This window comes from Papaver somniferum, chromosome 5 (genome assembly GCF_003573695.1).
Source record: "Papaver somniferum cultivar HN1 chromosome 5, ASM357369v1, whole genome shotgun sequence".
NCBI lineage: Eukaryota > Viridiplantae > Streptophyta > Magnoliopsida > Ranunculales > Papaveraceae > Papaver > Papaver somniferum.
In genome coordinates this window covers 30293344-30317693 of record NC_039362.1, presented here as the reverse complement: position 1 = coordinate 30317693, position 24350 = coordinate 30293344, and the positions used below count along the sequence as shown (strand labels likewise).

At 35.2% G+C, this 24350-nt stretch overlaps 1 protein-coding gene across 1 annotated transcript in view; it reads left to right on the top strand.

Annotated features, from left to right (window-relative positions):
• The first annotated feature begins 8078 nt into the window (after positions 1-8078).
• Positions 8079-24350, top strand: part of LOC113278911 (uncharacterized mitochondrial protein AtMg00810-like) — a 75199-nt gene continuing 58927 nt past the window's right edge. Inside the window, exon 1 of the mRNA XM_026527633.1 lies at positions 8079-8342. Coding sequence (XP_026383418.1) covers positions 8079-8342 — 264 coding nt within the window. The remainder of the gene's footprint in view (positions 8343-24350) is intronic.

Here is a 24350-nt window from a genome sequence, read left to right as displayed (position 1 = left end):
GTCATAGGATAGGTTCCCCTTTCTGCTATAAACCTTGTTGCACCCCATACAAGGATCGATTCCCCTTTGTGATGTACTGCACCTCTCCATAGGATCGGTTCCCCTTTACCCAGATTTGGTCCAGTCAATCACAAACTCGATCATACCTCACAGGTGATTACTTAAGATTGGTTTTACTAATAAAAGTCATACAAATACATAAGTCAGGCCTATGTGAATAGTTCTACCAAGAACACAAACAAGTCGTGAGCGGTTATACTAAATCACACATATTGGATGTTCAGAAGATATGCAATGAATAACAATTCTAATAACGCCTGGCGGTTTCCTTTTCGATTCGTAAACAAGTTTATGAACTTACTTCCTTAAAAAACATGTAAAAACATTGTTTCCGAGGATGAAATCCTCACCTCATTCCCATACATAATCACAATAGCATTTAAACGATTATGTCGATGTCTTATCTACAAAATTTAATGGTTGAGCAATAAACTTCATGTTGTATTCCTTAATACTATGTCTATCTAGAGTTCAAACATGCTTCGCAGTTTTGTTTTCAATATGCACGACTTGAAAGATACGTTAGGGAATGAAACAGTTCAAGTCAAATATTACTAACCTCAAGTGGAAGGATGATGTTGTCGTTGTAGCTTCTTACTTCTTCAAGTCTTTGCAATACTTGTAATGTATCATATCCTAATACTTTCAAGCTAACCTATACGAAGTTGACTTTAGTACATAATCAAACGACTCTTAAATGAGTTTTGATTCACTAAAATATGACAACAAAAATTGACATACCAACGCTTGGTGGGTTCAACCGAGCTACGCTCTAACACTTTGGAAAACTTAGATGATGAGGAACAGTCTAAAAGAAAAATTAAAAGTTCTTCTAAGAAAAATCGTTCGAGGAAACGTGGTCAACGCTCAAAGATATGGAATCTCACTAGATTATCTCTTAATCTTTTTGAGGAATACTATCGTGATGGATCAATTGACAAAGATCTATTTAGAGCTTTTGAAAGCGTTTTTAAATTCTTAGAAATCTTCATTCGATTGAGGAAAATAATCGTTCTGATAAAAGTTCTGTACATGTCAAATCATGTATTCGTGATGTACGAACGATGCTTACTACCAACTCTTTTGAAATTGATAAAAAGTTTTCTGGTGAGTTCGGCGTAAGTTCTAATTGTCGGAAAAATTCATTCCTTGGTCATAAGAAAAAGATTTCAAAAAATTATATTAACCCTGAGTATCATCATTACTATGATTATACTTATGGTACATTTTACAAATATCAACCCGGAAAGTTGCATGAGAATCTCTCTGCATATCTTGCCACTTGGTAACAAGCTTGGCTCTATCTCATTTGTATATAACTTGAGCATGTGCAATTAACAGTTTGATTATTTTGTGTGTTTGGGTTAATTTATTTTTAATCTTTTTTTCTTTGATAAAAATTCCTTTACAAGTTTTTTTTTCTCTTTCTACCCAAGGTTATTTAAAGAGGTGTAGTTTTTTTTACTATCCCTTTACTGCACGGTACAGATCCTGTTAGTGTGTGAACTTTGGCTGTTGAACGCCTTAAGAAATCCTACTTTCCATTTGTGGGTCGCGGTTCATGAACGGTTCCAATCCCATATTTGGGTTTATAAGAAGCATGGTACGCGTACCTTTTTTCTTCCTTCTCTTGTCTGCGTGCATGAACTTTTCTAGGGTTCATGTATCATCTCCACTAAAGTTCATCTTTGGAGACTCAAAAGTGACTAAGGGTTTTATTCTTTTTCAAGGATCAAATCAAGTAAGTTCTTCATTCTTCTTGTACTCTCAATTTCTAGGTCTCATGGGAAATTTCAAGAGTTCAAAGAAGGCTTCAAAAACTTTGGATTCTTCTTCCTCTAGCAAGACTATACCTCAAAATTAAGATTCTATTAGAATTAGATTTGTCAATGGTTCTAGTAGTATGATCTTTGAAAGGATTTCTTCTAGTGGTTTTATTCTAGAAAAGAAATTTGATTTAGTTAGTGGTCATAAAGAAGATTTGGTTTGTTTTGAAAAATTTAATCTTGGAAACATCTTTAATGGTCTTGCTGAAGGTTTTGATACTCTTACAAGAATCTTCTATGCTAACATCGATGATGTTGATCCCGAGGATATGGAATTTAAGACCATGATAAATAGAGAAAGGATTCTTGTTAATAGAGATTTGATTTCAAAGATTACTAAAATCCCTTTGGGAAATTTTCGCCTTCCAAGACCAAGTGGAGAAAGACCATCCTATGAAACCATTTCTAATGGTCTTCGTGGTAAGAGTGTTGATTGAATTGAAGGAAAATTTCCTACCAATTATCTTAGCTTAGCCTTGATGTCGTTTGGAAAACTTGATATATCTAATCTTTGTCCCTCCACAATTGAAAATTCTCGGTGGAGTCGTGAGTTTGCGGAGTTAGTCTATTTCCTTGAATTGGGTACTCCAAGTCTCAACATTTGTGGATTCATCATTCTTCAAATGCTTTCGATGAAATCTCCCAACAAGAAGTTAGGCTATCCTTGTTTGATTGAGCGAATTTGTCACACTCATTCCATTGCTCCTATTGGAAACTCAATTAGAATTCCCAAGATTGTTCGTCCTTGTATATTCAAATGTATGAAGGAGAATGCAAGCAAGATACAAAGATGTCATACCCTTGATGGTTCTTGCGATCCCACCACCTTGAATCTTCTTCATCAAATTCATAAGGGTGTGTGTAAAATCAATTCTAAGGTAAAATGTGTGCAAGAACAACTTTGTGTGATTGCTACCAAGTTTTCGAAATCAAGGAAGATATGGATAAGAGTCAAGCCACTTTGATGATCTCCGATGATGGAGATGATGATTAATTGCTCTTGTCTTTATTTTGTCTAGGAAACTTCGTATGAGAATTTATTCTTGTGTTTTAAGAAGGATAACTAGGGTTTGGAATAACAATTATTGTGAGTACACATAGCTATTTCCAACGACTTTCATCTTGCAATGTTTTTAGATTTATTTATTTAAATTCTAAAGTTTATTTGGAAGATGAATTCGCAGTATTAATCTTTACGGTTTTATATATTGCAACTTGTTATGTGATATGTGTGTTTGCGTCCGTGAACTATGATTGTCCCATATTTGCTCAAAAGTTAAGTCTATCATATGTCTTTATGTAAATATTGATAAAAGATAGAATGAATTTTTGACAACAAAAGTTAAGCCTATTATGTCATTATGCAAATATTGATGAAACATAGGATGAACTTTTGTCTACAAAGATTCAGTCTATTACATGTCTCTATGCAAATATTGATGCAAAATAGAACGAATCTTTGAGTATTCCGCAGTATTGGTCTTTCCCTGATCCACATCTTTGTGTAAGTACTGTGCGGCTCCATAAGTTCTCTTATGTGAGCATTTCCGATTAAATTAATCATGGGTTCTCTTGTGGTTAATTTAATTGAGTATTTTGGATACAAATTCATGTTTCATGTGATTTGTTAATGTCTGATAGACGCATTTATGTGTCTATTTGATCTCAATTATGTGTATTGTTAGTGCTCGATTTTGTACTTATTTGATTATTTTATGTGTTTTGTAGGTGTTTATGGAGAAATAAGCTTTTGCAGCAAAAATTGGCTCGAAAAGTGGTGTTTGCGCCCATGGGAGAAAATTGTGAAGGCACCTAGAAAATTTCTAAAGGGACGTCATTCTGGATAAGGGGCACTCCAATTGATAAGGGCTACACTGGTTGCTATTGGCACCCGTCAGATTGATAAGGGCACCCTCTTCATCTTCAAGTCATTTTGGCGGGAAAAATGTGATTCAAAATTTCAGTAGCAGCGAATCTTAGTGGATCGGATTTGAGAGAGATTTGCTTGGAGTTGTGCAGGAAATAAAGTCAGACAAATCTTGTGTGATATAACAGGGTTGGTACATGTTTAGTTTCGTAGGAAAAGGAAAGATATCACATAAATACGATGAAACAGGGAGTGACAAAGTCTCGGGATTTTTGGAGATTAAAACTGGGAAGTTCCGGGCAAACAGTGTTAGAGCATTGCTCGGTCGAACTCGCATGCGTTGCTATCTCAAGCATGTTTGTCAATATTAGTGATCAAAACTATATGTCTTGATTTCTAATATACTTATGACTAAGTCTCTGTCTAGGATAGTTAGGAGTATTTGAGCTCCAGACTCCATGGCGATTATCTTGCAAAGACGAAGAACTACCCAAGGAACCAGTGGAACTTCATCCGACCAAAAGGTATGTGGAGACTTGAACTCATCTTGTCACTAAAAAGTCTATCTACTCTATCTCCTACTCTTGAGACAAAAGTCGTATAAGTATGATAGTTTTCATACATACACATTTGCTATTTCGAGCCGAGTTTACTCGCCTATCTTTTTCTCGAAATACGTGTTGGTAAGCTTTTGCTTTAACCATCTTCATCTTTACCCGTGACGAAAGTCATGATGACGTTTCAATCTTGAAAATAGCTTTGATGACGATAGTCGATTCTTTATGTCTAACGACTGTTATAACATTATAGAAGAATGTTTCAATGATTGAAATGTAGAGTTGAGAATATGTAACCACCTATGGATGTAAGCATATAGTGTGTTCACACATTAGTGTATAAATCCATGTGCCGGAAACCAAGTGCGTGCATATGTGTGCATGCGGTATTGGTGAAGGAGACAGTTTGGGTACGCGTACCCGTATGCGTTCTGGCGGAAATTCACGTCCGTGAAATTCTGCTGAGTTTGAAGTTTACGAACTCAAGAACCAGTCACCTTAGGTACGCGTACTGGCGGAACTTTTTCACCCGAAAAAGTCTGCTGAGTTTGGAAACTAAAACTAACTCAAAATCCGGTAGCTAAGGTACGCATACCCATACACGTACCCAAGCTAGTTATTTCTCAAATAGGTAGTTCATGGACTTAAAACAATAAATTATAAGGAATGCAATCTTTGCAAACCGTGGGTATATTGTTCTTTGATTGATTCAAATGAATCAAACCGATTTTGTTTCAATTGTGTCTATGTATAAAGACCTAAGCAATTGAACAACTCTTGAACTAGTTCTTATGAGTCATTTGAACTAGTTATGAGAAAGATGAATATGGTTAATATGAAAGTACTCATATGGCTAACCATTGGCCAACCATTTGTGAACCAACCATTGTACACGTTTAGGTACGGTTGCTCAAACCTAAATGAATACATTTCATTTGTGTGTGACAAGCTAAGTTTCGATATAACGGTTGAAAGATATTAGCTTGAATAAATCAGATTTTTCATCTAGCGGTGATTATTGAATGCTTTGTTACCAAGGTAACTTAGATTGCAAACCCTGATTTGAAAATTGTATAAGGAGACGTCTAGCAACTGTGCAAAACTAATCCCCACACCTCCTGTGTGATACTAGTTGGTTTGCTAGAGTCGATTCTCCTTTAATCGTAGGTTTCTTCTCGAGACCATGTCGATTAACGACTGAAAGAATTCATTGGGATTGTGAAGCCAAACGAAAATACTTCTCTTGTAGTTGAGCGATCTGAACTTGCCATTTTCTATCGTATGAGTTAAATTGAATAATTGACTTGAGATTATATCTCCGATAGGGCAAGATAAAAAGAAATCACAAACATCTTCGTCTTCTCTTTTGTGATTCCGTAATATCTAGTTTCGCTACCATACGATTTGGATTATTGTGAGGTGATTGATAATACTGGGCTGTTCTTCGGGAATATAAGTGCAGTTTATCAATTGGTTCTTGTTCACCTTGATTTTTATCAAAAGACAGAACAAAACTTTTAGGTTTATCTGTGGGGAGACAGATTTATCTATCCTTGTAGACTTTTCTGTGTGATACAGATTTGTTTATCAAAGTCTTCGACTTTGGGTCGTAACAACTCTTGGTTGTGGGTGGGATCAACTAAGGGAATCAAGTGCGTAGTATCCTGCTGGGATCAGAGACGTAAGGAGCGCAACTGTACCTTGAATCAGTGTGAGATTGATTAGGTTTCAACTACAGTCCAGACCGAAGATAGTTTGTAGTAGGCTAGTGTCTGTAGCGGCTTAATACAGTATGGTGTTCAATCTGGACTAGGTCCCGGGGTTTTTCTGCATTTGCGGTTTCTTCGTTAACAAAATTTCTGGTGTCTGTGTTATTTCTATTCCGCATTATATTTTGTTATATAATTGAAATATCACAGGTTATGCGCTGTATCGATCAATAGTGAAATCCAACCTTTGGTTGTTGATTGAATATTGATTGATCCTTGGATATGGGTCTTTGGTACCATCCAAGTTTATCTCTCTTGTATTTAGTCGAGACTCGCAGATTGCTTGAGTAATATTTAAATCAAGAGATAGAGATATTAACTCCTTGATATACTTTTTATTAAGATTGATTTTGACTGTCTAGTTGATTCTCTTAAAAGTATATTAGAGTTAGTCCATACAGATTGCTAATCGAAATATTGGGTGAGGTCATTAGACCCCCGCATTTTCAATTGGTATCAGAGCAGGCAAACACGTTAAACCTTATAAGTTTGTGTTTTCCCGATCCTCAAAAGTCTATCTCTATGGGAAATCTTTTTGGGAGGCTTGCTCATGGCATCTGTAACGCACACCAGAGTTCTTTAAAGACTGTTCAAAGATTATTATTTTCGAAACCTATGGTCACTTATAATAATCATATCCAAGATGGTGAAAAACAGTCCAAAGGAAAAACTATTTGTTCTTCTAAGAAAAAATGGTTAAAAAACGTTGTCAAAGCTCAAAGGAATGGAAGCTCACTAGATTTATTCTGAATCTTTTTGAGGAATATTTTCTGAATGGATCAATTGACAAAGATCTATCTAGAGCGTTTGAAAGTGTTTTTAAACTCTTAGAAAAACTCCATTCGATTAAGGGAAAGAATTGTTCTGACAAAAGTTATGTACCCATCAAATCATGCGCTCATGATGTACGTACTTGCTCCTCTACCAACTCATTAGAAGTTGATAACAAGACTTCCTGTGAGTTAAATGTATACTCTAAGTGTCATAAAAGGTCACTCCTTAAGAAAAGGATACGAAATAATTATAGTAACCCTGAGTATCATCATTACTATGATTATATATCTGGTACATGGCATAAATATCAACCCAGTGAAATGCATGAGAATTTCTCTGCATATCCTGTCACTTGATTAAAGGAAGGATCCTACCCATGTGTATATAACTTGAAATGGGGCAAGTAATGTGTTGATATGATGTGTATCCAGGGTAATCTACAATCTGTTTTAGTAAAAAAATTTGTAGTATTCATCTACTACTCCTTTTCTTCTTAAATCATTTGTTTCCAGTATGGTCTTCGGGAAGTTTAAATGGTGTGAATCATGTTTCTTGTGAAGAATGCGGATTTGTGCACATGGATGACAACCTAAAGTGGTTTATTAAAGGTTAGAAATCGTCATCAGGCTGTCAATCTTCCCCAGCCGAAAATCTTCTGGTAAGAATCGATACTATGTGTCATATCTTGATAACAGTAATGACAACTGTTCACATCATATTGGGTGTCCTCTAAAGTCTCGAAGAAAGAAGGATTACCAAAGACAATATTCATTTAATGAGCGGAAGGCTCATACTTGTGCAAATTAATCACAAGGTTGAAATATCACTTACAAAAATCCTAGTTGAGTGAAAAATTGAATAGGTATACTTTTGGCAAAGTGTCCCTGATTATCTAGCTAATTTCTTACCATTCTTAGATGGATTGTCAGTTACAAACACTTTTGCATAAGTATATGTCCATGCATGTTCTTTTGTTGTCTTTTGATTTCATTGGCGTCCTTTGTTTTTCTCCTAATGCCAAGTTTCATATTCTTGCAAATAAGTACGGAGCAGTCTATCTTCATTAAAAACCTTTTTGTTTAGGTTTTTGTGGACCCTCCATCCTATAGGTAGACGTACGGTTTCTAGGTATCTCCACAAACTTAGAAACCCTAAGTATTTTCGAATTCGTTTATATACCCTTCATATTGAGTTGAGATGTCTCACTCTAGGCTCTTTATTATCAATGGCGTCTTCCTCTTGCTCTTGGGATTTACCTGAAGACTTCATTGATAATGCCGTGTATTTCGAGTTCGATGAAAAGAAGGGAACCTTTGTTGAAGTGGAAGGGTATTTTCCTCAATCTCCTGATTCCTACTCGGATATTGAGGACGTTGAAGAGATTTCTGATGAAGTGGTTGTTGACTTTCTCAAAAGCTTTGAGGATGCAAAACAACATCTTGTTGATATAATGAAGTGTCTGGATATGGTAAAAACTGAGTTGAAAAAGGTTAATTCTGACCTTATTCTCATGAAAACTCATGTAAAAGAACTTCTCAACAAGGATATCCACTCTAAAGAAGTAGAGGATGTTATCAATCACAAGCTCGAAGGTCTTGAAATCCGTGAAATTGTCGAACGTGAAACTTGATTCAGCTTGTGATCGGTTTTAAAGTAGATGTTTTACTTTATTCATTATGTCTAGAAAGTCTTCTTATGAGAATTTATTTCTTATATTTTAGGAAGAATAACTAGAGTTTGGAATAGCCATTATTGTGAGTACACATAGCTATGTCCATCATTTTCTCATCTTTATTTTTAAGGTTTATTTATTTAAATTCTAAAAATTGTTTGGAAGATGATTTTTGTAGTATTAATCTTTATGGTTTTATATATTGCAATATGTTATGGGATATGTGTGTTTGCGTCCGTGAACTATTATTATCCCATAAGATGTCAAAAGTTATCTCTTTTATATGTCGATATGCAAGTATTGATACAAGATCGATGAAATTTTGACAAACAAAAGTTAATCCTATTATGTCAATTTTTGATGGAAGATAGGTTAAAATCTTTTGTTTACAAGGATTATGTCTATTGTATGTCATTATGCAAATAGTGATGGAAAATAGAATGAATCCTTGTATATACCGCAGTATGGATCATTTTTCTGATCCATATTTTATGTGTATACTGCAATGCTCCATAAGTTTTTCTTGTGTTGAGAATAAAACGATTGAGTTAATTATTCTTTTATGGTGAACTTAATCGTAACCCTGTAAGCACTCTTATGTCGAGCATTTCCAACTAGATTAATCATAGATTCTTTTGTGGTTATTTTGGTTGTGTATTCCGATTAAATTAATCATGGATTCTCTTGTGGTTAGTTTAATTGAGAATTTTGGATATAAAAAATCATTTTTATGGTTTTTGGTGTCCAATAAAAACCTTATTTTCTTGTAAAAGTAAGGTCGCTCTTGTTGTTCTCTTGGGAATGACATCAAATGGGGGAGAGTTCTTTTGAACTTGCGCTTAATTTCCATATCTTTGTGGGGAGTGCGGCTGTGGAATTATTTAGGGGTTATCTTGTATCTTTATAAACTCCTTGATGAATGCATTTAGCCTCGGCTTTATGATTGCATCTAAACAAGTTGATATGTACTTTTCTTTGATCTTGAAGCGTCTTCATGGAAATTTCATTAGGACCCCTTTTCGTACCTTTGCCAAATTTATTGATAAAAAGGGGGAGAATTAATGTGTAGTTCACACTACAAATACATATGATTTACGTACTTTACGGGTCATTTTATAAGGGGGAGTGGTTTTCATGTTGAGACGAAAGTATTGACTAAGGGGGAGTGATACATATCACCATAGTATTGTTGTCGAAGTTGTGATATGAGAAATTTTATGTTGTGTAATAATACTATGACACTGTATAAAAATGACCGAGAGCTTTTGTTTTCCCATTGTTATGGCCACGGAACTTCAACAACTATGATGTTGAATTGAACATCTATGAAATCATGGGAGTACTTGGAAAATACGAAGTTTTCAAGTAACGTTGAAGCACCAAGGAGATCAAGCATGTGGACGAGAATCTACGAAGTTTTATTTATTTTTTAGTCCATATGTATTGATAGTTTTGTCACTAAAATTGATAAAGGGGAGATTGTTAGAGAATTGCTCAGTTGAACTCGCATGCGTTGCTATCTCGAGCATGTTTGTCAATATTAGTGATTAAAACTATATGTATTGATTTCTAGTATACTTATGACTAAGTCTCGGTCTAGGATAGTTAGGAATAGTTGAGCTCCAGACTCCATGGCGATTATCTTGCAAATACGAAGAACTACTCAAGGAACCAGTGGAACTTCATCCGACCAAAAGGTATGTGGAGACTTGAACTCATCTTGTCACTAAAAAGTCTATCTACTCTATCTCCTACTCTTGAAACAAAAGTCGTATAAGTATGATAGCTTTCATACATACACATTTGCTATTTCGAGTCGAGTTTACTCGCCTATCTTTTTCTCGAAATACGTGCTGGTAAGATTTTTCTTTAACCATCTTCATCTTTACCGTCACGAAAGTCATGATGACGTTTCAATTTTTAAAATATATTTGATGGCGATAGTCGATTCTTTATGTCTAACGACTGTTATAACATTATAGAAGAATGTTTCAATGATTGAAATGTAGAGTTGAGAATATGTAACCACCTACGGATGTAAGCATATAGTGTGTTCGCAAATTAGTGTATAAATCCATGTGTCGGAAACCAAGTGCGTGCATATGTGTGCATGCGGTATTGGTGAAGGAGACAGGTTGGGTACGCGTACTGGTGGAAATTCACGTCCGTGAAATTCTGCTGAGTTTGAAGTTTACGAACTCAAGAACCAATCACCTTAGGTACGCGTACCCGTACGCGTATTGGAGGAACTTTTTCACCCGAAAAAGTCTGATGAGTTTGGAAACTAAAACTAACTCAAAATCCGGTAGCTAAGGTACGCATACCCATACACGTAACCAAGCTAGTTATTTATCAAATCGGTAGTTCATGGACTTAAAATAATAAATTATAAGGAATGCAATCTTTGCAAACCGTGGGTATATTGTTCATGGATTGATTCAATTGAATCAAACCGATTTTGTTTCAATTGTGTCTATGTATAAATACCTAAGCAATTGAACAACTCTTGAACTAGTTCTTATGAGTCATTTGAACTAGTTATGAGAAAGATGAATGCGGTTAATATGAAAGCACTCATATGGCTAACCATTGGCCAACCATTTGTGAACCAAGCAATGTACACGTTTAGGTATGGTTACTCAATCCTAAATGAATACATTTCATTTGTGTGTGACAAGCTAAGTTTCGATCTAACGGTTGAAATATATTACTTGGATAAATCAGATTTTTCATCTAATGGTGATTATTGAATGCTTTGTTACCAAGGTAACTTAGATTGCAAACCCTGATTTCAAAACTGTATAAGGAGACGTCTAGCAACTGTGCAAAACTAATCCCCACACCTCCTGTGTGATACTAGTTGGTTTTCTAAAGTCGATTCTCCTTTAATCGTAGGTTTCTTCTCGAGACCCTCTCGATTAAAAACTGAAAAGAATTCATTGGGATTTTGAAGCCAGACGAAAATATTTCTCTTGTAGTTGAGCGATCTGATCTTGCCATTTTCTATCGCACGAGTTCAATTGAATAATTGACTTGAGATTATATCTCTGATAGGGCAAGATAAAAAGAAATCACAAACATCTTCGTCTCATCGTTTGTGATTCCGTAATATCTAGTTTTGCTACCATACAATTTAGATTATTGTGAGGTGATTGATAATACTAGGCTGTTCTTCGGGAATATAAGTGCGTTTTATCAATTGGTTCTTGTTCACCTTGATTTTTATCAAAAGACAGAACAAAGCTTTTAGGTTTATTTGTGGGAGACAGATTTATCTATCCTTGTAGACTTTTCTGTGTGATACAGATTTGTTTATTAAGGTCTTCGACTTTGGGTCGTAGCAACTCTTGGTTGTGGGTGGGATCAGCTAAGGGAATCAAGTGTGTAGTATCCTGCTGGGATTAGAGACATAAGGAGCACAACTGTACCTTGATTAAGTGTGAGATTGATTAGGGTTCAACTACAGTCCAGATCGAAGTTCGTATGTAGTAGGCTAGTGTCTGTAGTGGCTTAATACAATTTTGTGTTCAATCTAGACTGGGTCCCGGGGTTTTTCTGCATTTGCGGTTTCCTCGTTAATAAGATTTCTGGTGTCTGTGTTATTTCTATTCTGCATTATATTTTATTATATAATTGAAATATCACAAGTTGTGCGTTGTATCGATCAATAGTGAAATCCAACCTTTGGTTGTTGATTGAATATTGATTGTTCCTTGGATATGGGTCTTTCGTACCATCCAAGTTTATCTCTCTTGTATTTAGTCGAGACTCGCAGATTACTTGAGTAAGATTTAAATCAAAAGATAGAGAAATTGACTCCTTGATATACTTTTTATTAAGATTGAGTCTGACTGTCTAGTTGATTCTCATAAAAGTATATTAGAGTTGGTCCATACAAATTTCTAATCGAAATATTGAGTGAGGTTGTTAGACCCCCGCATTTTCAATTGGTATCAGAGCAGGAAAACACGTTAGACCTTATAAGTTTGTGATTGCCCGATCCTCAAAAGTCTATCCCTGTGGGAAATCTTTTTGGGAGGCTTGCTCATGGCATCTGTAACGCACATCAGAGTTCCTTAAAGACTGTTGAAAGATTATTATTTTCGAAACCTATGTTCACTCATAATAATCATATCCTAGATGGTGAAAAACAGTCCAAAGGAAAAACTATTTGTTCTTCTAAGAAAAAATGGTTAAAAAAACGTTGTCAACGCACAAAGGAATGAAATCTCACTAGATTTACTCTGAATCTTTTTGAGGAATATTTTCTGAATGGATCAATTGACAAAGATCTATCTAGAGCGTTTGAAAGTGTTTTTAAACTATTAGAAAAACTCCATTCGATTAAGGGAAAGAATTGTTCTGACAAAAGTTATGTACCCATCAAATCAGGCGCTCATGATGTACGTACTTGCTCCTCTACCAACTCATTAGAAGTTGATAAAAAGACTTCCGGTGAGTTAAATGTAGACTTTAAGTGTCAGAAAAGGTCACTCCTTAAGAAAAGGATACGAAATAATTATAGTAACCATGAGTATCATCATTACTATGATTATATATCTGGTACATGGCATAAATATCAACCCAGTGAAATGCATGAGAATTTCTCTGCATATCATGCCCCTTGATTAAAGGAAGGCTCCTCCCCATGTGTATATAACTTGAAATGGGGCAAGTAATGTGTTGATATGATGTGTATCCAGGGTAATCTACAATCTGTTTCAGTAAAAAGTTTTGTAGTATTCATCTACTACTCCTTTTCTTCTTAAATCGTTTGTTTCCAATATGGTCTTCGGGAAGTTTAAATGGCGTGAATCATGTTTCTTGTAAAGAATGCAGATTTGTGCAGATGGATGACAACCTAAAGTGGGTTAATAAAGGTTAGAAATCGTCATCAGGCTGTCAATCTTCCCCAACCGAAAATATTTTGGTAAGAATCGATACTATGTGTCATATCTTGATAGCAGTAACGACAACTGTTCACATCATATTGGGTGTCCTATAAAGTCTCGAAGAAAGAATGATAACCAAAGACAATATTCATTTAATGAGCGGAAGGATCATACTTGTGCAAATTAATCACAAGATTGAAATCTCACTTACAAAAATCCCAGTTGAGTGAAAAATTGAATAGGTAAACTTTTGGAAAAGTGTCCCTGATTATCTAGCTAATTTCTTATCGTTCTTAGATGGATTGTCAGTTCCAAACACTTTTGCATAAGTATATGTCCATGCATGTTCTTTCGTTGTCTTTTGGTTTCATTGGTATCCTTTGCTTTTGCTCCTAATGCTAAGTTGCATATTCTTACAAATAAGTACAGAGAAGTCTATCTTTATTAAAAACCTTTTTGTTTAGGTTTTTGTGGACCCTCCTTCCTATAGGTAGACGTACGGTTTCTAGGTATCTCCACAAACTTAGAAACCCTATGTATTTTCGAATTCATTTATATACCCTTCCTATTGAGTTGAGATATCTCACTCTAGGCTCTTTATTATCAATGGCGTCTTCCTCTTGCTCTTGGGATTTACCTGTAGATTTCATTGATAATGCCGTGTATTTCGAGTTCGATGAAAAGAAGGGAACCTTTGTTGAAGTGGAAGGGTCTTTTCCTCAATCTCCTGATTCCTACTCAGATATAAAGGATGTCGAAGAGATTTCTAATGAAGTGGTTGTTGACTTTCTCAAAAGCTTTGAGGATGCAAAACAACAACTTGTTGACACAATGAAGTGTCTGGATATGGCAAAAACTGAGTTGAAAAAGGTTAATTCTGACCTTTTTCTCATGAAAACTCATGTAAAAGAACTTCTCAACAGGGGTATCCACTCTAAAGAAGTAGAGGAGCTGTCAATCACAAGCTCGAAGGTCTTGAAATCCGTGAAGTTGTCGAACGTGAAACTTGATTCAGCTTGTGATCAGTTTTAAAGTATATGTTTTACTTTATTCATTATGTCTAGAAAGTCTTCTTATGAAAATTTATTTCTTATATTTTAGGAAGAATAACTAGAGTTTGGAATAGCCATTATTATGAGTACACATAGCTATGTCCATCGTTTTTTCATCTTTATTTTTTAGGTTTATTTATTTAAATTCTAAAAATTGTTTGGAAGATGATTTTTGCAGTATTAATTTTTATAGTTTTATATATTGGAATATGTTATGGGATATGTGTGTTTGCGTCCGTGAACTATTATTGTCCCATATGATGTCAAAAGTTATCTGTTTTATATGTCGATATGCAAGTATTGATACAAGATCGATGAAATTTTGACAAACAAAAGTTAAGCCTATTATGTCAATTTTTGATGGAAGATAGGTTAAAATCTTTTATCTACAAGGATTATGTCTATTGTATGTCATTGTGCAAATAGTGATGGAAAATAGAATGAATCCTTGTATATGCCGCAGTATTAATCATTCCCCGATCCATATTTGATGTGTATACTGCAATGCTCCATAAGTTTTTATTGTGTTGAGCATAAAACGATTGTGTTAATCATTCTTTTATGGTGAACTTAATCGTAGCTCCGCAAGCTCTCTTATGTCGAGCATTTCCAACTAGATTAATCATAGATTCGTTTGTGGTTATTGTATTCCGATTAAATTAATCATGGGTTCTCTTGTGGTTAGTTTAATTGAGAATTTTGGATATAAAAAATCATTTTATGGTTTTTGGTGTCCAATAAAATCCTTTTTTTCTTGTAAAAGTAAGGTCGCTCTTGTTGTTCTCTTGGGAATGACATCAAATGGGGGAGAGTTCTTTTGAACTTGCGCTTAATTTCCATATCTTTGTCGGGAGTGCGGCTGTGAAATTATTTAGGGGTTATCTTGTATCTTTATAAACTCCTTGATGAATGCATTTAGCCTCGGCTTTATGATTGCATCTAAACAAGTTGATATGTACTTTTCTTTGGTCTTGAAGCGTTTTCGTGGAATTTCGTTAGGATCTCATTTTCGTACCTTTGCCAATTTTATTGACAACGAGGGGGAGAATTAATGTGTAGTTCACACTACAAATACATATTATTTACGTGCTTTATGGGTCATTATGTAAGGGGGAATGGTTTTCATGTTGAGACGAAAGTATTGACTAAGGGGGAGTGATACATATCACCATAGTATTGTTGTCGAAGTTGTGATATGATAACTTTGATGCTGTGTAATAATACTACGACACTGTATAACAATGATCGAGAGCTTTTGTTTTCCCATTGTTATGGATACGGAACTTCAACAACTTTGATGTTGAATTGAACATCTATGGAATCATGGGAGTACTTGGAAAATACGAAGTTTTCAAGTAACGTTGAAGCACCAAGGAGATCAAGCATGTGGACGAGAATCTACACAGTTTTATTTATTTTGTAATCCATTTGTATTGATAGTTTTGTCACTAAAATTGACAAAGGGGGACATTGTTAAAGCATTGCTCGGTCGAACTCGCATGCGTTGCTATCTCAAGCATGTTTGTCAATATTAGTGATCAAAACTATATGTCTTGATTTCTAGTATACTTATAACTAAGTCTCGGTCTATGATAATTAGTAACAGTTGAGCTCCAGACTCCTTGGCGATTACCTTGCAAAGACGAAGAACTACTCAAGGAACCAGTGGAACTTCATCCGACCAAAAGGTATGTGGAGACTTGAACTCATCTTGTCTCTCAAAAATCTATCTACTCTATCTCATACTCTTGAGACAAAAGTCGTATAAGTATGATAGTTTTCATACATACACATTTGCTATTTCGAACCGAGTTTACTCGCCTATATTTTTCTCGAAATATGTGTTGGTAAGCTGTTGCTTTAACCATGTTCATATTTACGCGTGACGAAAGTCATGATGATGTTTCAATCTTGAAAATAGCTTTGATGATGATAGTCGATTCTTTATGTCTAACGACTGTTATAACATTATAGAAGAATGTTTCAATGATTGAAATGTAGAGTTGAGAATATGTAACCACCTACGGATATAAGCATATAGTGTGTTCGCACACTATTGTATAAATCCATGTGCCGGAAACCAAGTGTGTGCATATGTGTGCATGCGGTATTGGTGAATGAGACAGGTTGGGTACGCGTACTGGTGGAAATTCACGTCCGCGAAATTCTGCTGAGTTTGAAGTTTACGAACTCAAAAACCAGTCACCTTAGGTACGCGTACTGGCGGAACTTTTTAACACGAAAAAGTCTCCTAAGTTTGGAAACTAAAACCAACTCAAAATCCGGTAGCTAAGGTTCGCATAATCGTACGCGTACCCAAGCTAGTTCATGAACTTAAAACAATAAATTATAAGGAATGCAATCTTTGCAAACTGTGGTATATTGTTCATGAATTGATTCAAATGAATTAAACCGATTTTGTTTCAATTGTGTCTATGTATAAAGACCTAATCAATTGAACTACTCTTGAACTAGTTCTTATGAGTCATTTGAACTAGTTATGAGAAAGATGAATACGGTTAATATGAAAGCACTCATATGGCTAAACATTGGTCAACCATTTGTGAACCAACCAATGTACACGTTTAGGTACGGTTACTCAAACCTAAATGAATACATTTCATTTGTGTGTGACAAGCTAAGTTTCTATCCAAAGGTTGAAAGATATTAGCTTGGATAAATTAGGTTTTTCATCTAACGGTGATTATATCTTTGTTACCAAGGTAACTTAGATTTTAAACCCTAATTTGAAAATTATATAAGGAGACGTCTAGCAACTGTGCAAAACTAATCCCCACACATCATGTGTGATACTAGTTGGTTTGCTAGAGTCGATTCTTCTTTAATCGTAGGTTTCTTCTCGAGACCCTGTAGATTAACGACTGAAATAATTTATTGGGATTGTGAAGCCAGACGAAAATACTTCTCTTTTAGTTGAGCGATATGATCTTGCCATTTTCTATCGTACGAGTTCAATTGAATAATTGACTTGAGATTATATCTCCGATAGGGCAAGATAAAAAGAAATCACAAACATCTTCGTCTCATCGTTTGTGATTCCGTAGTATCTAGTTTCGCTACCATACGATTTAGATTATTATGAGGTGATTGATAATACTAGGCTGTTCTTCGGAAATATAAGTCCAGTTTATCAATTGGTTCTTGTTCACCTTGAACACAACTTTTAGGTTTATCTGTGGGAGACAGATTTATCTATCCTTGTAGACTTTTCTGTGTGATACAAATTTGTTTATTAAAGTCTTCGACTTTGGGTCGTAGCAACTCTTGGTTGTGGGTGAGATCATCTAAGGGAATCAAGTGCGTAGTATCCTGTTGGGATCAGAGACGTAAGGAGCGCAACTGTACCTTGAATCAGTGTGAGATTGATTAGGGTTCAACTACAGTCCAGACCGAAGATAGTTTGTAGTAGGCTAGTGTCTGTAGCGGCTTTATACATTGTGGTGTTCAATCTGGACTAGGTCCCGGGGTTTTTCTGCATTTGCGGTTTCCTCGTTAACAAAATTTTTGGTGTCTGTGTTATTTGTATTCCGCATTATACTTTGTTATATAATTGAAATATCACCGGTTGTGCGTTGTATCGATCAATAGTGAAATACAACCTTTGGTTGTTGATTGATCCTTGGATATTGGTCTTTCGTACCATCCAAGTTTATCTCTCTTGTATTTAATCGAGACTCGCAGATTGCTTGAGTAAGATTTAAATCAAGAGATAGAGAAATTAACTCCTTGATATACTTTTTATTAAGATTGAGTCTGACTGTCTAGTTGATTCTCATAAAAGTATATTAGAGTTGGTCCATACAGATTGCTAATCGAAATATTGGGTGAGGTTGTTAGACCCCCGCATTTTCAAACAGATTCTGTGAGATTTGGTTACCAACAAACAAAGATAGTAGAGTATTTTGTTTCAAAGAATTAAAGGAGATTTCCACTTATATCTCGATAGAACAGGGAAATCTTTTCTTGGGTTTATCTCTGTTCAAAACTGGAAAGCATGCGTAGAAACGGTAAGGATATCTCCTTGTTAGACTTGATAGGAAATCTTTAAATAAATTGAACGCGTGAAGATAAATGAGGAAAATATTCGTAACTTCCGGCAAAAGAAAAAGAACAAAAATAAATCAGAGGTTTTGTGGAGATTAAGCCGGCCTGTGAGGTATATATAGCCTGTGGTTTGAGCAGAAAAGGTAATCGAGAGTTTGGGGAAGTTTATGTAACGCTGCAGAGCCGAAATTCAAGCTGCAGGAGGAGTTGCAACAACAACAGGAAGAAGACGAAGTTGAAGAACATAAAGTAGTGCAGGACAGTCGTTCTTAGAGTCTTAAATTTCAAATCCTGTAACAGTCCATTAGTAACAATCATCTTCAGTTTGCAACAATTTCTGTAGCAGTGGATTCTGTAACAATTATATCTGTTACAGATTCACTGTAATATTATTTTTCTTCAATAAAACACCTATTCAACCCATGACTAATTATTTTGAGTGTGTTTTCACTATGAGGAGCTAAACCCCATCACTGGGACGACGGAGGAAGCCTAATGTCATATGGGTAATTATATTTAATTCTTATATGACTTTTGTACTAATTAAAATTGAATTATGATTTTGATTAATTAGTTGTCATCTCATTTGATGGGCCATGCTTGCTTAGATGTTTTGATGTCCCATGCTTAGGATTTATAACTAATATTTTAAGAATCTACCTTGGCAAAAATAAGAGTCCATGTCTTTATTTATTGAGCTATAATTACTAAAGAATTAATATTTGAACCTTATGTTATGAGTTTAGTGGAATCCTGGTCTCAGTATCTCTCGATATTGTGACATCTTCTGTATATTTTTTTTTATTATTAAGTCTGAAATCAAATCTTTACAAGTATTTGAACGAACTTTATTTACCACTATACAAAACTACATCAAATTTTTTGGCGCCGCTGCCGGGGATCATTTCCGATTAAATTAATCGAACTTTATTACACAACGAACTTTCTTTGTGTAAGTACTGTGCGGCTCCATAAGTTCTCTTATGTGAGCATTTCCGATTAAATTAATCATGGGTTCTCTTGTGGTTAATTTAATTGAGTATTTTGAATACAAATTCATGTTTCATGTGATTTGTTAATGTCCAAAGAAATACTATGACACTGTATAACAATGATTGAGAGCAACTGTTTTCTCATTGTTATAGCTACGGATCTTCAACAACTATGATGCTGAGTTGAACACACTCAAAATCACTGGAGTACTTGGAAGTGACAAAGATTTCGAGTAATGCTGAAGAACCAAGGAAGTCAAGCATTTGGATGAGAAGGTACAAAGTTTATTTATTTTATAATCCATATGTATTGATAGTTTTGTCATTAAAATTGACAAAGGGGAGATTATTAGAGCACTGCTCGGTCGAACTCGCAAGTGTTGCTATCTCAAGCTTGTTTGTTCAGTTTAGTTTCCAAAACTATAAGTCTTGATTTCTAGTCTACTTATAGCTAAGTCTCGGATTAGGATAGAAAGTGTAGTTGAGCATTATACTTCACGGCGTTCATCGATTGGAGACTAAGAACTACTAAGGGGAGGTGGAACTTCATCAACAAAAGGTATATGGAGACTTGAACTCATCTATCACTCAAACGTCTATCTACTCTATCTCCTATTTGAGACAAAATTCGTATAGCTATATAGACTTCAATTATGCACATTTGATATTTCGAGTTGAGTTTAACTCGCTTACATATTTCTCGAAATATGTGTTGGTAAGATTTCGCTTTAACCAAGTTCATCTTATATTCTTGACGAAAGACAAAAGATGATCATGTGAAAATTGCCTTTGTTAGAGCATTGCTCGGTCGAACTCGCATGCGTTGCTATCTCAAGCATGTTTGTCAATGTTAGTGATCAAAACTATAAGTCTTGATTTCTAGTCTACTATAGCTAAGTCTCGCACTAGGATAGAAAGTGTAGTTGATCTCAAGAACTCCATGGCGATCATCATACAATACGAAGGACTACTCAAGGAACCGGTGGATCTTCATCGACTAAAAGTTATGTGGAGACTTGAACTTGTCTATCACTCAAAAGTCTATCTACTCTATCTCCTATTTTGAGACAAAATTCGTTTTGATATATATACTTTGATTATATACATTTGCTATTTCGAGCCGAGTTTATCTCACCTATCTATTTCTCGAAATATGTGTTGGTAAGATTTTGCTTTTTCCAAGTTCATCTTTACCTAGTGACAAAAGTCATGTTATGTTTCAATCACTTTGAAAATTGTTCTGAAGAAAAAATATGGTTTGTGAATAACTACTATATAACGTCCTCTGAGAATGTTTCAATGATTGAAATGAGAGTTTAGATTATATAACCAATGATGGATATAAGCATTGTGTGGTAATACATATATGTATAAGTCTTTTTTCCTTGAACCGAAGTTTGCGAACTTTGTTGATCAGGAGAACCGGAATAGTGGCGTAAGCTAAGTCCGCGAACTCAGTCCATGAACCCAGTCCGCGAACTGGCGGAAGTTCTCGACCCGAGAATATCTGTTGGAGTTTTTGAACTCCTTCCGGGAACTTAAGTCCGCGAAATAATTTTGCGAACTTGAGTTGGTTATATCTAAAAACGATTGTTTGTGAACTTATTTTTATTAACTAAGGAATGATAAATGCAAACCGTGGCTATATAGTTCATGAACCGATTCGAGTGAATCAAATCGGTTTTGCTTCTATTTTGTCTTGTGTAGTTACATAAGATTTCCTTGCAATTGAACAACTCTCTAACTAGTTCATTTGAGTCATTTGAACAAGTTATGGTGAAGAAGAACATGGTTGATATTAAAGTGCTCATATGGCTAACCATTAGTTAACTATTGTTGAACCAACAAATGTTCATGTTTGGGTACGGTTACATAAACCCAAAATAGTACATTTCATTTGTGTGTAACAAGCTAAGTTTTCGATCTAACGGCTGAAAGATATTAACTTGAATCTAATCAGGTTTTCATATAACGGTGAAAATTGAATGCTTTGTTACCAAGCTAACATTGATTGAAAACCCTGATTTGAAAGACTATATAAGGGAGAACTCTAGCAACTGGGAAACCTAATCCCCACACCTCATGTGTGATACTAGTTGTATTATCTAGAGTCGATTCTCCTTTAACCTTTGGTTTCTTCTTAAAAACCAGGTTAACGACTTCATTGGGATTGTGAAGCCAGACAGATACTACTTTCGCGTAGTTGTGTGATCTGATCTTGCTGATTCTATAATCGTAACGATTAGATTGAGATCTTTATCTCCGATAGGAAAGATAGAAAAGTAATCACAAACATCTTTGTCTCATCGTTTGTGATTCCACAATATCTTCTTTCGCCGCATCGATTAAGATTATTGTGAGATGATTGATAATACTATGTTGTTCTTCGGGAATATAAGTCTGGGTTATCAATTAGTTCTTGTTCACCTTGATTTATCAAAAGACGGAACAAAAACTTGTAGGTTTATCTGTGGGAGACAGATTTATCTATTCTTTAGACTTTTCTGTGTGATACATATTTGTTTATTAAAGTCTTCAACTTTGGTTCGTAGCAACTCTTAGTTGTGGGTGAGATCAGCTAAGGGAATCAAGTGCATAGTATCCTGCTGGGATCAGAGACGTAAGAAGCGCAACTGTACCTTGAGTGACATTGGTTGGGGTTCAACTACAGTCCAGACCGAAGTTAGTTTGTAGTAGGCTAGTGTCTGCAGCGGCTTAATAGAGTGTGGTGTTCAATATGGACTAGGTCCCAGGGTTTTTCTGCATTTGCGGTTTCTTCGTTAACAAAATTCTGGTGTTTGTGTTATTTCTATTCCGCATTATATTTTGTTATATAATTGAAATATCGCAGGTTGTGCATTTGAATCAATCAATTGGAAATCCGAGCTTTGGTTTGTTGATTAAGAGATCTTACGAAGCTACGACTAAGTTCACCATAAAAGAATGATTAACTCAATCGTCTTATGCTCAACACAAGAAAAACTTATGGAGCATTACAGTATACACATAAAATATGGATCAGGGAATGATCAATACTGCGGCATATACAAGGATTCATTATATTTTCCATCACTATTTGCATAATGACATGCAATAGACATAATCCTTGTAAACAAAATATTTTAACCTATCTTCCATCAATAATTTACATAATAGGCTTAACTTTTGTTTGTCAAAAGTTCATCGATCTTGTATCAATACTTGCATATCGACATATAAAAGAGATAACTTTTGACATCATATGGGACAATAATAGTTCACGGACGCAAACACACATATCCCATAACAATATTGCAATATATAAAACCAATAAAGATTAATACTGCAAAAATCATCTTCCAAACAAATTTAAAATTTAAACCAATAAATCTAAAAACATGAAGATGAAAACGTTGGACATAGCTATGTGTAATCACAATAATGGCTATTCCAAACTCTAGTTATTCTTCTAACAAAAACAAGAAAAATAGAATTCTTATCCGAAGACTTACTAGTCAATAATACCTTTGAATAATTCTTTATCGTCCCCGAACCCCTGTTCGTCAACAGCCATTGGGACATAAGGTTCATTAAGGTAGGAGTTTATATAAATAAACCTTCTTGGTTGATAATGTCAAACCAGGGCCTTCTGAATCTCATGAGTCTTATACACAAAAGCCTTTATTTGTTGAATCTCCTTTCGCATCTCCTTCAACTCTTCAAGAACATCAGAAAACTTCTAAGAGTTTGAAGGAACGGCTCTTGGATTCCTCACATTTCTTCTTTTTCTTTTCAATTTGGAAGATAACGGAGATTTCTCTTTTTCCTTCATGATTGATGGCTTAACAATCATATTAACATCTTTTCCATCTGAAGACATCATGCTTGGAGTATCCATAACGTATGGGTTTGTGAGAGGAAATCACAAATAGAACTCAACAAGTAGTCTGGAGATAAAAAGAGGTTTTCAGGAAGGAAAAAGGAATGTAGGGTTTCGAAACCTTTAAACAGGTTCGTACACGTCCAACTCACAACCCTATAAAGTGTAGAATTGTCGATAATAACCCTCCTTTGTTGATAGACATGGGAGAACAAAACTAAGAAAAAAAGAGAAAAAAAAAAACTTTCCTAAAGCCTGAGAGGTACAAAATCATTGTCTCTTTTGATCAGGCACATGAGACAAGATTTCCAAAACAACACAATCATGTTGCGTTGTGGTCAACAACAATTTGTCCGCCATTTTCCTCTTGAGAGGAATCCACAGACCTCTGTCTATCAAAACGACTCGACCATACATTCTTCTCTAATGGTCTTGGTTTATCCTTGGAAACTAACTTCTTAGAAGAAGATAAAATCCTACATACCTCAGCGGTCTTCTGAGCAAGTTTAAGCTTATTTGCTAATTGATTTGCTCTTTGTTGAAGTTTGTTGACGTGCCTCAATTGGTGTTTGTACTTGTAACACCTTGAAAGTTTATGAACCTTTAGAGAACAATACGAGCACGTCAAACTGGGATAAAAGTCAGGCTTCTGAGATGTGTACCCAGCTAGACACATGGTGGAACCTGAAATATTACAAACAGAGTTTCCAAGAAATCGGACAATTTTTTCTTCCAGATTAGTTGGATTTTCTTCTGAAAGAATATCGAGATTGATGTATGTATTGCTATAGTTATCAAAATCAATATTTTCACCAAGAAGTGCAACACTTGATTTCTCGTCTTCATTGGAATCATAGTTGTCGGACATTTCATGAAGAGTTGAGGCAAGACCTTTGTTCCTGGTGTATTTTCTACGATTTGGGCACTCGTTTGCAAAATGACCAAATCCCTTACTCTTAAAGCAC